This window comes from Amblyomma maculatum, chromosome 1 (genome assembly GCF_055883805.1).
Source record: "Amblyomma maculatum isolate TAMU_Amacu chromosome 1, ASM5588380v1, whole genome shotgun sequence".
NCBI classification, from domain to species: Eukaryota; Metazoa; Arthropoda; class Arachnida; order Ixodida; family Ixodidae; genus Amblyomma; species Amblyomma maculatum.
In genome coordinates this window covers 154,103,873-154,118,976 of record NC_139344.1, presented here as the reverse complement: position 1 = coordinate 154,118,976, position 15,104 = coordinate 154,103,873, and the positions used below count along the sequence as shown (strand labels likewise).

At 49.0% G+C, this 15,104-nt stretch overlaps 1 protein-coding gene and 1 long non-coding RNA gene across 2 annotated transcripts in view; one reads left to right on the top strand and one right to left on the bottom strand.

Moving 5' to 3' along the window:
• LOC146204666 (uncharacterized) overlaps nucleotides 1–14,799 on the top strand; it is a 43,402-nt gene extending 28,603 nt beyond the window's left edge. The window contains exons 8-9 of the mRNA XM_084589372.1: nucleotides 4–170; nucleotides 13,764–14,799. Coding sequence (XP_084445498.1) covers nucleotides 4–170; nucleotides 13,764–13,949 — 353 coding nt within the window. The 3' untranslated portion in view covers nucleotides 13,950–14,799. The remainder of the gene's footprint in view (nucleotides 1–3; nucleotides 171–13,763) is intronic.
• On the bottom strand, nucleotides 11,323–13,028 carry LOC146204667 (uncharacterized). The gene is made up of 4 exons (XR_014704018.1): nucleotides 12,982–13,028; nucleotides 12,813–12,915; nucleotides 11,538–11,579; nucleotides 11,323–11,424 (listed from the first exon to the last, which is right to left on the bottom strand). It is a non-coding gene; the product is annotated as an uncharacterized LOC146204667 (long non-coding RNA).
• Nucleotides 14,800–15,104: the final 305 nt, after the last annotated feature.

The window sequence follows — 15,104 nt, the reverse complement described above, 5'->3', positions numbered from 1 at the left end:
CAGGTGGTCCGCGCAGCGACATCCTCCAGGAAGTGAACGGCCTGCCCGTGGTACCGGTGAAGCAATGCAACGAGTCATACTCAAAGCTCCGGGGAAACCCGTTCCGCCGCGGCATCACGTCCGAGTTCATCTGTGCTGGTCTGCCTCAGGGCGGCAAGGACGCTTGCCAGGTGAGCATACTGCATTCGCCGCGCGTGAGCATGCCACGCGCATGCGGGAAAGCATAAGTTCCCTATATAGCAATGCATACTCAAAGTTCGCCGCACGTTCAGTCACTGGACATATCGAAATGAAAGTTGCCTGGATATCCTACTTTTGAGGGGTCGCCGCTGCTTCACCACGAACACTGTTTTTGTTGCGTTTCAATGACGGGCGTGTGCAGCCTAGTCACATCGCCGTGAAGTAAATGAAAGCAAGCTATGTTTCTTTTTTTCTTTTCGTTCTGTTTCTTTCAGTGATATCATGTGAAGGCCGTGCAGATGCATTCAAATAAATGCACCGATTTGCGGCACACTATGCGATGAAGCTTCTATGAGATGCAGCGCGTTCGCGAACAGTTTGTCGCAAATGACGGTGAAGAAAAGGGTAAGCGCTCCTGCACGTAGGTGAACTCACCATAGAGAGCTCTAGCCGAGCGTATACACTGTCTTGTTAGTGGCCCCGAAGGGGAGCCGCCTGACCTCAGTGGTCCGGATACCATTTTCGTATTATGCGCGCTATTAGTGGCATCCCCGCCTTTAAACCCGGTTGCACCCACCTATTGCGATTGCGAAACCTCGCGTCCATTAACGGCGGGCCGAAGTTTCGAGTTCGCTGATTGTGCTTGTTGATCGTAACGACCGCATCTGGGGGACGTGTCTCGTCTGTGTTTTGCGCCCGCCGCCTGTTTATGCTGCAAGTCGCAGACCACGATTACAGGAACGCTTGGCACGCAGCCAACATTGGGTAAAACGGGAGGCGATGAGCGTTCGAGCTCAGTACTTACATAGCGCGAGAGAGACCTGCGCACAACTCTGTTTACAAACATCCCTGAATTGCGAGCGCCGTCAAAAGACGCGACCGGTTTCCGTGTTTACTATCGAGCAAACAATGACATCATTATTGTCCGCCGCACTAGTCATTCAGATCAAGTTCATGTTCACGATACAAACAATAAGCGACAGGAGTTACGATTCATCATCAGAGAGAGCGGAGCATTCTCCACCGGTGTTTTTTGGGATTTCGTTCATATTGTGAGCACGCTGCACGACCCCTCTCATCATTATAGTCACGATCCGACTGGTATTCCTCGTAGAAGAAAAAGGTTCGTGCCAAAGTTGCCGCGCATTTTTTTCTTGTTCTATTGTGCATTCCAAATACATTAGTGGTGCGGAGAATAAGCTGTTACATAGGTCCTACTGTACTTCCTGTTCTGTTTAACGGCGCGGCAGACAGGAATACAGATACGATGCATCGGAAGGGTCATTGACAGCCATTCAGCTCCCACAGATTGCAGCCAAATGTTGCACGCCTGAATAGAGCGTGCTTCATGCTCGTTCTTCAAAGACGTGGTCGACCTCCGCTGTGTGTTTCTTTTTTCTTTTTTCATCTACAAAGTCACTGACCAGACTCCCCCTTCACTGCTGTTGACCTGTCCACGCCTTCTGCAGATGCGACCTTTCCGAAAAGCCGTTAGTGCGTATTCTGAGCGACCGATCAGCGACTTCTGCGGTGCGTCAACAGTCATCAGCCGTCAAGCGGACGCTCAGCTCGCGGAAAGATGAACGCCAGCGGTCAGCGCGCGTGTCGCGGCTGTAGCGCGTGCGGGGAGTTTCCAGCGGCGCTGGGCGCGCGTGCACGCCGCCCGTGGTGAGGCACCGGAGCGAATCGCATGAAGCTCTGGGAGATTGGGCAACCCTCAGGATTACCCGAACCAGGGTTTCCCACAAAATCCTTATCGTCTTCCTGTCTTTGTGCTGGCGACTACGTGCGAAAGTGGGGGAGAGAGAAAACGATGACAACGGATCCGACAGTCACCAATTAATGACGCCGAGAAAATAGCGAGCTGAGAAAACCTTATAATTACCGTGTACGTTTACAGCGCCGCCTCGTAGGAATCAATTTCAGTGACGAGGTCGCCCTACAAAGAAAAGGAAAAATAAAATCGCCTCATGTACTGAGCCCGTCGCTTGGAGCAGAGAGGGGAAAATTACAGATCTAATGGATTCTCACTATTCGTCCATTTGCTCAGAGATCGCATCCGCTGCACCAAAAGGACATCCAGATTGCCCCCGCGGCTTCCTCTCTGCAATGTGATGCAGGCTTTCCTAGCGCGTGCTTATACTGCTCTGTCCCTCCTGTTTTCCGTATGCGCCACCGCAGCTAGTATAGCAGCTGCGCATGCGTGGATATCGCTAATCGGCGAGCCAATCACATAAGTTGACGGCGTAAGTGTCGAGCGGTGTGAATTGTGTGCTTGTCAACCGCGGCATAGAATCCAGCTAGAATCCTGCCGCCTCACCGCAGCTACCTGCTGGTCGCCGAATTTGTCGCGGATTTTGGGCTGCCAGCGGCTCGCGGAAGTGCCCGCAGAACCCAGCATGCACCGTCCACACCTGGTTAATCGTGCAGCAATTAGCATGTAGGTACACTTGGCGATCCTGCGCAGAGCATGACAGCTACTACACGCACCGTCGCTTTCACGCGGAGGTGTCTGCCGCAGCTTTTCACGACGCCCGCACGCACAGCGTGTCCCGCGACGCGTAACGGAAAACACTTTGCTGGCGGCTGGGAAGCACAATAATGCTCGGCCAACCCGTCGAGTGTCCAAAGACGCCAGAGCACGCAAACGGGGGATGTTGCCGTTACAGCGACCAATGTGCGTCAACACAAGCAGAGCGAATCGCGTATACTTCGCGGCGGGGAAATTTCGGGACGCACAATGAAGGGCACACATAAGCCACCAGAAATAAAACAACGCCGTTGCTGAAGCTGAGTAGGCTGTGGTGCAGGAATATTACTCTGGTCCTTAGCTCTGCAGGGACGCGTCTGATTGTAAACAAAAAGCGCTGGCGCATGCGCGCGTCGCTGCTGCCAACTACATCACACACAGACGGGAAAATCTCCCGGGCTGAAATTTCGCCTTCTCCCAGGGCGTAGCAACAATAATAGCTAACACCGGCTAGCCCACAGAAAGTCTCATATAGAGCTGGTATAGCCCATATTTGGCTTGGTTGATATATGATATTGTATTTTATATCCACTTACAAAGAAAAAAAAATGGAAACTAAGGTAAAAGCTGCAGCCTGACGGTCACCAACGCAAATAAATAAAAATAGCAGGGTAGCTCATATGTATACACATATCCTGGCAGGAAATAAACAAGTTAATAATTACGCTTTATAATTTGTATGTTAGTATAATATTGCTACACATATTACACATGTTCGGTTACACGTGTTCGAACATACTGCCATCAGCAGTGCTGAAGGTACAGAAGTAATGCGCTTCCTGAACAAAACACACGACGACAGCATGATGCAAAGCATGAATTATCAGCGCAGCGCCTCCCGGCACGTGCGTTTTCCATCGCTTGTTTCGTTCTGTTCGTTGTGCAGTGAATTCCCATAAATAGCCGTCGCTCTAAAACAAGCTTGAAAAGACTCATCTCCGCCCACCCCTTTCTCTTCAAGCGCTTCGCCGGCGAAAAAAAAAAAAAGTATATATCACGCGCTCGGCTTGCACGCAAGTTAGAAATCGGACGAGCTCTCGCTGACGGCCCAGCCGCGCGCAGAGCGATGGTAGCCGCTGCGGCCAACGGCGCTCTGACGAATGCGTGTGCGTGCGATTCGTTCCACGGCGGCTCGTCCGGAGGCAGTGACCAGGCGCTGGTCTGGAACCGCCCGCCGATTATCCGAGGTGAGGCAACGACACTGCTCGTTGGGGCAGCGACGATTACGCCGCTGTCGGGAGCTGGCGCGCTGACTGCATGACGGGTCGCAGGGCTGGCAATCACAGGCGGCCGCCTCCAGTGGCCGGTTGCCCATCAAAGGCGGCCAAGTGCCAGCGCCGGGGCTGAGCTTGGGGAGTTCGCCGGCCGCTTGGCACGTCCTTTGCCCGGTCGTTCTCTTTCGTGACCAGCAGTGGCATGGGAAACGAAGTTCGTCAAATGCGCCCGCCCGCTATTTTCGCCGGAGGGAAAAGATCCAAACGACAAAAAAAAAAAAAAAAAAAAAAAAAAGAATCATGGCGGGGGGACAAAAAGAAGGGGGGGGGGGGGTGCAGAGGTCGGACATAAAGCCCGTCGGACATCTGCTGCGCCGACTCGTTCCAGAGAAAGATTACTCTTTCCAGGAACAGCCTCCTGGAAACAGGGGCAAGCAGAACAAAGGAAATAGAAGTGCCCTGCATGGTGTGCTGGCCGAGCTGGTAGGGTTTAGCCAGTCGTCCCCACGTGGACAGGTGTCTGTGCGGCTCCGCAGCGAGGCACAAGGTTTTTTTTTTTCTTTTTTTTTATTACTTGCGTGCGTGGATTGTTTTGGAGGTTGCAATGGTTGTCAAATGGATGCCGTTCTCGCACCATATTTGACCTTTTCTGAACAGAGTAAAACAATATCCGCGCGTTGAATGTGTTGTTAGGTACGTGTGTAAACTGCACAGCTAGAGCAGGTCATGGCTCACAACAAATGACAAAAGCAGGCGCAGTTTTCATACCAGCTTTCCCAGGAAGCATGCGAAGGGAACTGGTACGCATCCCACACGTTTCGGACAAACGAATGTCAGCCGTTTTCATAGCAGTTACATTTATGTGTAAAATTGTTTAAGATCGTTTTGCTGGCTCATAAATTGCGCTCGGAAATAAAATAAGAGGAGTGACTTTTGCCTGACGATTGTCTTTCAGGGCAAATTCATGATTTAAGTAAAACGAGACGAAATAACAAATAGACTATTCGACGTGGCGACGTGATTCACCCCTGAAAGCTCGTAGCTATGAATTAACAGGGCACTTTATCTAAATGCGGGAGTAACGAGCGGTCTCTGCCCTACAATCCACAGCCAGACACGCTGGCGATAGCAAACGAAAAAAAAAAAAAAAAGCTATCGCAACGTACACCACAATTTAAATTCGTCAATTAAGATTGAAACGTGCCTCTTTTCACATCACTATATAAATAAACGCATTGGTCATTAACCTTCGGCGCTTCAGATCACAAAAGTGCTTCGATCGATGAGTGAGAAACTTCGCGTGAGTGGCGCACCCGAGAGCACCGTTTCCAGAGCATCGAATAGATCTTCGTACCGTCCGAACCGCCTTAATCGTTTCATGGCATGTCAGCGCAAGAGCGATGGTTCTCATTCGAGCTGGGTGCGGGACGCCCACGTCGAAGGTGGTTCGTGCTCACCGCCTCGCAGGGCTTCCCTGAACTAGTTAAACTGACTCAGGCTCGTTTCCACGTAACCACCGGCATTAACCTCGCCACTCCAACATCCGTAAGAGAACCGGCGTCTGATCTATGACGTGCAGTATGCCGGACGGCACTACATGCACTTGGGACTCTGATGTCTGCTGTGCATGGACTTTCACTGACCCAGTGGCGCGCTCATAGGCAGGGCGAGCCCCGCAGGTGATCATCGATTAGGCTCGCGGGAGTCCGTCTCGCGAGCACGCCCGTAGGCAAGTATATTCGTCCAGAAACCGCTACAGCGTGCGTGCACACCACGGTGTGGTGCACTCTCATCCAGAGGAGCATCACCCCACCTGCGGAGCGCCGGCGGTCACGAGAGCCGCCTTGCACACACTTGACGAAGCATAATAACTACCGACGTGGCAAGCTCATTCGCAGACTCCGGTAGCCGTTGGGATAGATGCGCGGGTCGAGAGCGCCATGCCGAACGATGAGCAGGGGTCAAAGTTTTACTGCCACACGCGGTGCAATCCGGTTTAGCAACGAGCGGTGCGTAATCGCCAGGCTCTGTGGTGTTGAGAACGGCCACAAATTGATCCCCGCCCCGCTGCAAAGAGGAGTCTCGCGCTCAGTTCACCGCTCAGACCACAGACGTCGCGTATAGTCAGGTACGCTCTCTCAGCCACACCCACAGCTACACGATTGCCGGTTGCTGTATTCCCTCGGGCCCACTATCATTGTGAGGCCGTAGAAAGCGGTTTAGTGCTTGGTAGGCTGTGGCAGTGGCTGACGCTCTGGACATCACCTTCTGGATGAAAGGTTGCTTTCTTTATGACCAGACCAACTGCAAGGTTGCTATAGGATAGATCACTCATGTGCTGACAGGTGTTCCCGCTCCCTTCTGAAATGCTGTGATGTATTAAATGAGTAAATTATGGTTAAATATTGACTAGATTCATTACAGACGTAAATTCTCTGATTGAATTTTTGATGGAGAATATGGCACGAAAGAAACGCTTATTGAATCCTTTTAACGGCGCTATGGCTTTAGATCAGTCGAATACTTTGATATACCATTTGGACATTGGGAAAAAACGATTTCCTTTATTCATTTCATTATATACTTATTTTCTTTGTTCATTTAGCGCACTGGCCACACTTGCACTTCGGATTTATGCAAGAACATGAAAAAGGTCAACGCTGCGGTTCCTGCGTTTAGGATTCTCATTCAAGACAGTTCAGTGATCGTCATGGCAAGCGCCGAAAGCTCGTGTTGGAAACTGGCATGGGCTGCATTTCGTTAATGCCAGGGCCACACAGAAACATGGACGGTCATAGCTGGACAAATTCGAAGAGAGGTGGTAGGTAGTGGAGATTGTAGATAGTAGCTGGTACCTAGTTAGAAGGGCACCACCACAAGACTGTAGTTGGCAAAGAAGCAGCAAGGATTTTATGCGCAACTCTATTCGTTCATTGAGGTGTCTTGGAGCACCTTTCATTGTTCGGCCAATTTATTTGACTTGGATGCTTTTCCGCTGCCGTTCTGCACTTCCGTAGTATACTGTAGCGTGCTGGGGTGACAAACATGACGCAGCGTTGGACATCGTGTGCATTCGTCAGCTAGTATGTCACGTTTCAGCCTCTCTAAAGCAGTGTTTACGCTCGTGTACGTTGCTTCGCTCTTCTCTTGTTCATAGAGCTCGATCCAAGCCTTCAATTTTCAGTGACGCAACAGAGGCATGCATTCGGCTGCTAAGCACGCGTCGACAGGTGTTTCGATGGGGGCGACACGAAAAAAGAGCCATGCGCTGAGGTTTCGGCCAACTTTAAAGAAGAGCAGGTGTTCCTGACGAACTCGGTGCCGTCCACTGTGGCGTGCAATCAATCAAGCAGCAAAAGCCGTGAGGTAAATGGCTTGCGATTGAAAAAAAAAAAAAAAAAAAAGAGACAAATGGGAGAGGAAGACGGGGAGGAGGCATGCGTGCACCGCGAACCTTTGAAGGAAAACGCTAGGAATAAACATCATCATTGCGTATGCAAAATTATCCTTTCAGCTGACTACTTTGTCGGATACATCAGCCATCAGCCAGCGAACTATAAGCGTAGATCAGTGCACGTCATGAATCGCGTACCTTCACTGACTCTCAAACAACATAAGTTCTCCAATCGATTAAATATTTGGTTTGCATCTTCCTAAGTCTTATATCAACTCTGCGCGCACATTTTTGATCCTTTATGTTGTCCACGGAGGTCAAGTGTTTCTAAGGACCGGAGCTGTCTGTGAAAAACTACAAATTGCTTAACTGGTAGTTTTTGTCGTATGAACACTGCATAGCCAGTATTGAAAAAGGCGCACTTGATTTCCCAGTACTGCGGTCATTATAATGCTGGTGATTTGGCGTATCCTTTACTGCAGAAAACGGTAATGTAAACAGCGCCAAAAAGCACGTACAATTTCTGTGGAAGGGGTCGTCGATCTGCTGTACTGCAGAAAACTTAATGGGGTTAATGCCTTTGACACAGAGAGCTTTTTTTCCAACTTTACTCTTACTGGAACAAGTATCCGTTATACATGTTGCCTATATACTCCATTTCACAGGCAGCTTGCAACAGCACGAAAGTTGAGGGCGTCTTGGGCCATTCAGGAGGATGCGAACATCCATGGTTGCGTTTCTGCTCGCCTGTTGAGCACGGAGTAAGAACGTGGTAGGAGCATCTTGTGCGCGTCAGGCTGATTGACCCAGGTCAACCTTCTTTGGTAGTACTGCAAGCGACTTGTGAAACGGATTATAAATCCCCGTGTCCTTCGAACTGAGTTCAGGCAGCCTATTCAAAGAGCCTCGGACCCATGACCTCGTCATAAGTAATACGAAAGTCCCGATTTAACGATGATATTACAAATCCCCCTCAGACGCTTCTCACAGGATCCAATGCTTTGACTAACTCGAAATCACGAAATCAATTCAGTGATCTGTCCCAATTTAACGAACCTTTTTAAAAAAAAAATGAAGGTGGAAAGGGGCTATTTTTGGCCTATTTTGCAGAGAGCGTCCCTAAAATTAATTGATTGCGAGCCCACGGGAACAGCGCGGGGCACCTTCGTCCCGTTTCTTTTTGTTTTTCAAACAGCGCGGCGCAAAACAAGAGTTGTATGTGTTTAATTGAATTCACCTGATGGTAACAGCGGTAAAAAAAAGAAAAACAAGTATTTTGTCGCATTCCAAGGGGCGGTGTTGTTCGGTGTGTGTGTGTGTGTGTGTGTGTGTGTGTGTGTGTGTGTGTGTGTGTGTGTGTGTGTGTGTGTGTGTGTGTGTGTGTGTGTGTGTGTGTGTGTGTGTGTGTGTGTGTGTGTGTGTGTGTGTGTGTGTGTGTGTGTGTGTGTGTGTGTGTGTGTGTGTGTGTGTGTGTGTGTGTGTGTGTGTGTGTGTGTGTGTGTGTGTGTGTGTGTGTGTGTGTGTGTGTGTGTGTGTGTGTGTGTGTGTGTGTGTGTGTGTGTGTGTGTGTGTGTGTGTGTGTGTGTGTGTGTGTGTGTGTGTGTGTGTGTGTGTGTGTGTGTGTGTGTGTGTGTGTGTGTGTGTGTGTGTGTGTGTGTGTGTGTGTGTGTGTGTGTGTGTGTGTGTGTGTGTGTGTGTGTGTGTGTGTGTGTGTGTGTGTGTGTGTGTGTGTGTGTGTGTGTGTGTGTGTGTGTGTGTGTGTGTGTGTGTGTGTGTGTGTGTGTGTGTGTGTGTGTGTGTGTGTGTGTGTGTGTGTGTGTGTGTGTGTGTGTGTGTGTGTGTGTGTGTGTGTGTGTGTGTGTGTGTGTGTGTGTGTGTGTGTGTGTGTGTGTGTGTGTGTGTGTGTGTGTGTGTGTGTGTGTGTGTGTGTGTGTGTGTGTGTGTGTGTGTGTGTGTGTGTGTGTGTGTGTGTGTGTGTGTGTGTGTGTGTGTGTGTGTGTGTGTGTGTGTGTGTGTGTGTGTGTGTGTGTGTGTGTGTGTGTGTGTGTGTGTGTGTGTGTGTGTGTGTGTGTGTGTGTGTGTGTGTGTGTGTGTGTGTGTGTGTGTGTGTGTGTGTGTGTGTGTGTGTGTGTGTGTGTGTGTGTGTGTGTGTGTGTGTGTGTGTGTGTGTGTGTGTGTGTGTGTGTGTGTGTGTGTGTGTGTGTGTGTGTGTGTGTGTGTGTGTGTGTGTGTGTGTGTGTGTGTGTGTGTGTGTGTGTGTGTGTGTGTGTGTGTGTGTGTGTGTGTGTGTGTGTGTGTGTGTGTGTGTGTGTGTGTGTGTGTGTGTGTGTGTGTGTGTGTGTGTGTGTGTGTGTGTGTGTGTGTGAAAAGACGCGGCAGGTTTTGGGTGCCGCTGCACCTTATAATCAGATGTACCAAATTAGAGGACCGAGAAATGCCTCACTCAATTTAGCAAATTCCCGATTTAACGAAAAAATTCACAGCTCCCTTCAACTTCGTTAAATCGAGTTTCAGCTGTATCTCCTTTTAATGTGCCTTGGTAATTCCATTCTGTTCGGCGGCCTTGTCTTGAGAAATGTATACATTGCATGTAGTGGTGACACGACAGTGCACTCGATGGCTGCCGAGAGACCGCGGCTTTCCTTTTTTTTTTGTTTTTTTTGAGAATTAGTGCCATTCGTGGCTTCTGCGTTGCGTACACGCCTGATTAGCAGAGGACCTGGGTTCAAATACTTATGGCGACCGATTTATAGTACATGATTACTTTTATTTCCCGGCCGCCCCACACGCTACCATTTTATGAGTGCCATCGAATGTTGACAACGCCTACCAGACGGACTCAAGATCAAAGCAGCAAATAGCCAGGAAAGGAGGCCCTCCACCCAATGGCGTCGACCGCGATTGTTGCGGTTAATATCGCGGGTAGCTTATTCTGTGACGCTACAGCGGAAGCTATAGGCAGAAAAGGGAAGGAGACACGCGTTTGTTACCGTGCCGTGGCGCGTATTGTTGAACACGGAGTAAGGGAGCAGTGGCGTGAAGAGGGGAGTTGTAGAGACAGTCGGTAGGGCCCGTTTTCCACGGGACGGGGACAAAATCCGTCACCTTCTCTTTCCTGCCGGGCCCACTCAGCACAGTCACAAAATGTTGTCCTAGAATATTAGCCCCGAGAAGTTTGAGTGGCGCCCTCTGGCGGTCAGCCCGACGTGACGTCACGGCAAGGACTGCCTGCGCCGATCGCTCTGGCTTCTCCGTGTTGCCGCGTAGCTTAGAGTCTGCGGCCTCGGTTGTTCTCATAACAGCAGCATTATGAACAACGCAGACAGCACCGATCGAGTGTCAGGAAAAAAGAAGTATTTAATTATGGTTCCTCTTGCTTTCAAAACACGAAACATGGGCTCGTCGCGGTGAGCGCAAGTCTCGCGCGTGCCCGAGCGCTCGCCGCAACGGGCGCAGCTGGTGCCGTCGCCGCCGCAGGAGCCTTTCGTGCGTCGTCCCTTGAAACTGATGATGTGCGTGGAGTCACTATCTTCATGATTGTATTACGAATGTAATACAACCATGAAGATAGGTCTATATGCCTGCGACGCGATAAATTTGTACCGTTTTGCTGTGGACGTTGCTCAGAGCGAGTATTATGGACTGCGCGCTGTGAAATTTGTGCACGGATTTTTATTTAAAAGAGGCTACTGATTAAAACTTTATTAGAATCAACTTACTTGTCGAGCATTTTTGAGAAGCAATTACGCATGATTTGCCAAGAGCAACGCGCATTTTGATGGTCAGCAATATGAGTTATTAACCGTGTCGTAAACATTTCCGTCATTCCGTTCGCCTCTGCCTATCGCGCCGCAGTCGTGCGCGCATGGGATGTCTTGGGGGCACTGCTAATTTGCAAATTTCTTTCCAGTTTCCCTTTCACTGAGGAGCATGAATTCCTATGTGGACAAATGCGTGCGAAACAAGTCGCTGCCTTAGTGAAGCAGCGCAACCACTTTCATCAATGATTTTTGCAACCGTTATTAGCTGTTTTTGCTTGAAGATGTCATTCGCGCTGAGCTGAATCCCAACGTCCTTGAAAAGCTTCTGAACCTTCACGGTAACTCCTGAAAAGAAAAAAGCGCAAGCTCTGTAAAAAAAAAAAAAAAAAAAAGAGAGAAAAAAAAAAAGACATCTGCAGGTGAAACAGGCAAGCAGTGTACAAAACTGTATTACATACCTTCAGAAATTCCTGTGAGTTGGTTAGCGCTGTGTGTTGGTCCTTGAGAGAAAAAAATGTACAGAATTATTATGCCATTGAACCACTCTTTACAGATACAGAGATATCACTAAATTTTCGCCACGCATTGAAAACTTTTTCGTTTTGTTAAATACTACAAACAGCTCATTGAATCCATATGTGAAGAGGATGAAAAATGGGTCTTGTTTAAACAGGCCAGTCCTTCTCTGTTCTTAGGATAACATTATGCTTAGAGTGATAAGGTTGAAATGCAGTATTTTCATGTACATTTGGTGACGTGGCTAGATAAAAGAATATTCCTCGTGTATCTACGGATCACTTGTGGTTTCATTAATTCATTTTTATGTTGTAACAAGCTCTCCACTCGAAGTTACTGCAGTAATATAGAGATTGTTTAAGGTATTAATTGTTTGTTTTGATCAACAGTAGTGGCGAGGAAGCAAAAGCCGATAATTTATCACGATTCTAGCTTACTCATGTATTTCAGTTTCATGGTCAGAACTAAAGACAATGCGGGATATATAAATGTTTTTCTTTTTCCTGAATGCTTGATAAAAATCATTCACGTTAATGTGAATCATCACAAAGGAATAGTGGCCGCATAGCGTATCCATGGGTAAACGGCGCTCGAATTTTCACTACTGTCCCCATTCTTGTGTGTTGTTAAAGCCTCTGCGTGTGCGCAGAACTGGTACCACTTTGCGGGAACGCCTCTTCCACCTGGAATCAGATAGAGTGATTCAGGCTACAACCTCAAAAAACACTGAAACAAGGCCTCACCGAAGTTTGGGCATTACCTCAGAAAAGCGCAGAGCAGCTGCACATCACGTGCACTTTAAAGCCACGCTTGTTGCATAGCACACAAGTCTGAGACGTATATATCTAAGGCAGGGCTTCACGGAGCCCGAAAAAAAAAAAAAAAGAAAAAAAAAAAAAACCATTCCCTATCACAACCCTTACTGAAGTGCTGTTTTTGGGGATGCGTTGCGTTGAATCTGCGCCCCGTGTCTTGGAAAATTTGGAAAATATAAGCATTCAAACAAAAAGACCAGCACAGCTGCGCGGAATTGTGTAAAATTTCGCGGCATGAATGAACACGAGAACACCACTGCCGTGAGACACATTTTAAACAAAAATTTAATCAGGGTCCCAGTTGATTCAGCTTGGACATTCCGCTACTGAGCAAAATGTCTGAGCACTCACTGACACAAAGATCTAGGAAACGAAAGTTTGAGCAATGGCTGATTTACTTACGCCGCCGCTTCGTCGATCCCGGGAGCGATCGCATTGCATCGCTAGGACGCACGGGAAGGTTGACGGATGGAACAGCGTCTGGCAATAGCTTTGTTCTTGTACACTGATAATTAAAAAAAAGGCTAGTTGACAAACAGCCCGTAAAAGCGTAGCTACACGTACGGCTCACCTAGTATCTTGTACACCGGCTACACAGTCTTCCTTTTTGAAGTGCTTAGTGCACACTAGTGGCAATGCCGACGGTTGCTTCCCCATTCTTAACTTTATCAATCTAGCCTCCTTCATTTTGAACAACTTTGGGTAAAGTGGAAGCTTACACCGGCTTTCTTCCGTGATTTTCACTGCGCACTGAGCAATAAGCCTCCACGATTATTCGCGAGCGAAAACGAACGAAAGGAGCCGGCATCGGCCGGGAGGAGCAGCAGCCCGGCTGGCGGAGTCCTTGCCGTGACGTCAGACTGAGGCGATCGCAGCGGCGCCAGTGTTCGCTCTCGGGGCTAATAGTGTTCACTACGATTTCATGCTACGTGGTTCACTACTACGTCACGGGAACCGGTCGACGGCATTGGATGGAGGGCCTCCTTTGATGGGTATTTGCCGCTTTGCCGCTCCATTCTTGAGTTGCATCCGACTATAATAAAGCTTTCGCATTAAAATTAACGGCGGAAAAAAAGAAAAAGGGGGCGGGGGAGTGCCCGTGTCTGTCTTCTTCTATGTCCCGTTTGTTGCACTGTCAACTTCTTATTTCAATTTTTGTTGCTGGTCTTGGAAAAACTACCTTTACTGAATATTCGCGCGCGTGCTCCGATAAATCCTCACCTGCGAGCGTGTATGAAATTTTTCATTCTCTTTGCTCCTTCGTCTTTGGTGCCCACTCAGTGCCTGCACTACTTTTTCGATGCTGTAGCTCAGAACGGACAACAAGTGACGTGTGCTCTCAAATCTGCGCAGGGTGACTCCGGAGGTCCGCTCATGCTGGACCACAATGGACGCTGGACGGCGGTGGGAATCGTGTCCTTCGGCTATCGGTGCGGAGTGGCCGGCTATCCAGGAGTGTACACGCGCGTCTCCAGACACCTACAATGGATAGACAACAATATCTATATGGATTCCATTGGTTACAACACCATTGTGTGAACCACAACACCTGACGCCACTACGACTGCGTGCGAAGTAGAGCCTGAAAGTGCTTTCAGTGCAGAGCTGTTGACGGTGTCTTCCAACAGCCACTCACTCGTGCGGAGAGAGACGGGGCATAAAATAACAGTGTAGAGGAGGAGGCGAACGCATTAAGCTAAGTCAGAACCACCGACTGACTCGATTCTCTTCTACGGAGCGTGGGACCCTGTATGAACACTGGCGTGAGCAATGAACAGCGACACTTATGCCGAAACAAAACTGGTTCCACGCTGTCTGCGTCTCGCACGGCAGGGGAGAGCTCGTCCGAGGAGTTTCACTTGAAGAAAATGGCTGCGAGTAAAGCTTGTGTTTAGCTTTGTGTGCCGGAAGGAGTCACAAAAGCAGGTGTCGTGTGTTTTGCTGCCTTGGGGACAAAGTACAGCCTGCGCCCCATTTTTCGACATCCTGATCTAGGGATACTATTTTTTTGAGGATCACTGCCTGTATTTCTATTACGTGACATTGTGTTCATGCGGAGTAGGGCCGGCGGCATGGACGGTGTCTGAAATGTTTTGTACACCGCCGGACACGTCCACCGAGAACAAGCGTATGGCTGTGCCAACCTTGCGGGAACGAATGCGTGAGCGAGTGGTTTGTGATGAATGAACGCGTGAACAAGTGTGAATATGACTGCTAGAAACAGCAACTTCAGTGTGAAGAATTTTTTTTTTCGTCGGCGATAAACCGCGGTGCTGGACCTCACGGGATATCGCAGTTCCTGTCTCGACATTCGGTGCTTGTTTCCCCTTGTAATCCCTGTGAAATAAATCCATACGTCAATGTCACTGGAATGGCGTTTTTGACGGTGCTCTTGTCGTTCTTTTTTTCCCTTTTACATGGAGTGAGCAAATACTGCAAAAATCAGACTAATTGGCAGTGATGTTTCCAGAAGTAAGGTGATTTTAGTCAGTTTATAGAGCATACTCATGTGACGTCATTGCAGCTTTACTGGCAACCGTGACACGCACAACGCAACATCGGAGAGGGAGAAAGAAAAGAGAGAGCAGACCTACGGTGAATCATGACACGGCGTCGGTGAAATCCGAGCTGTGGTTGGACGGCGTTGCAAACCGCGTCTGAGGTGTCCCATAACTGAGCGGCGCGCCGCAGGGG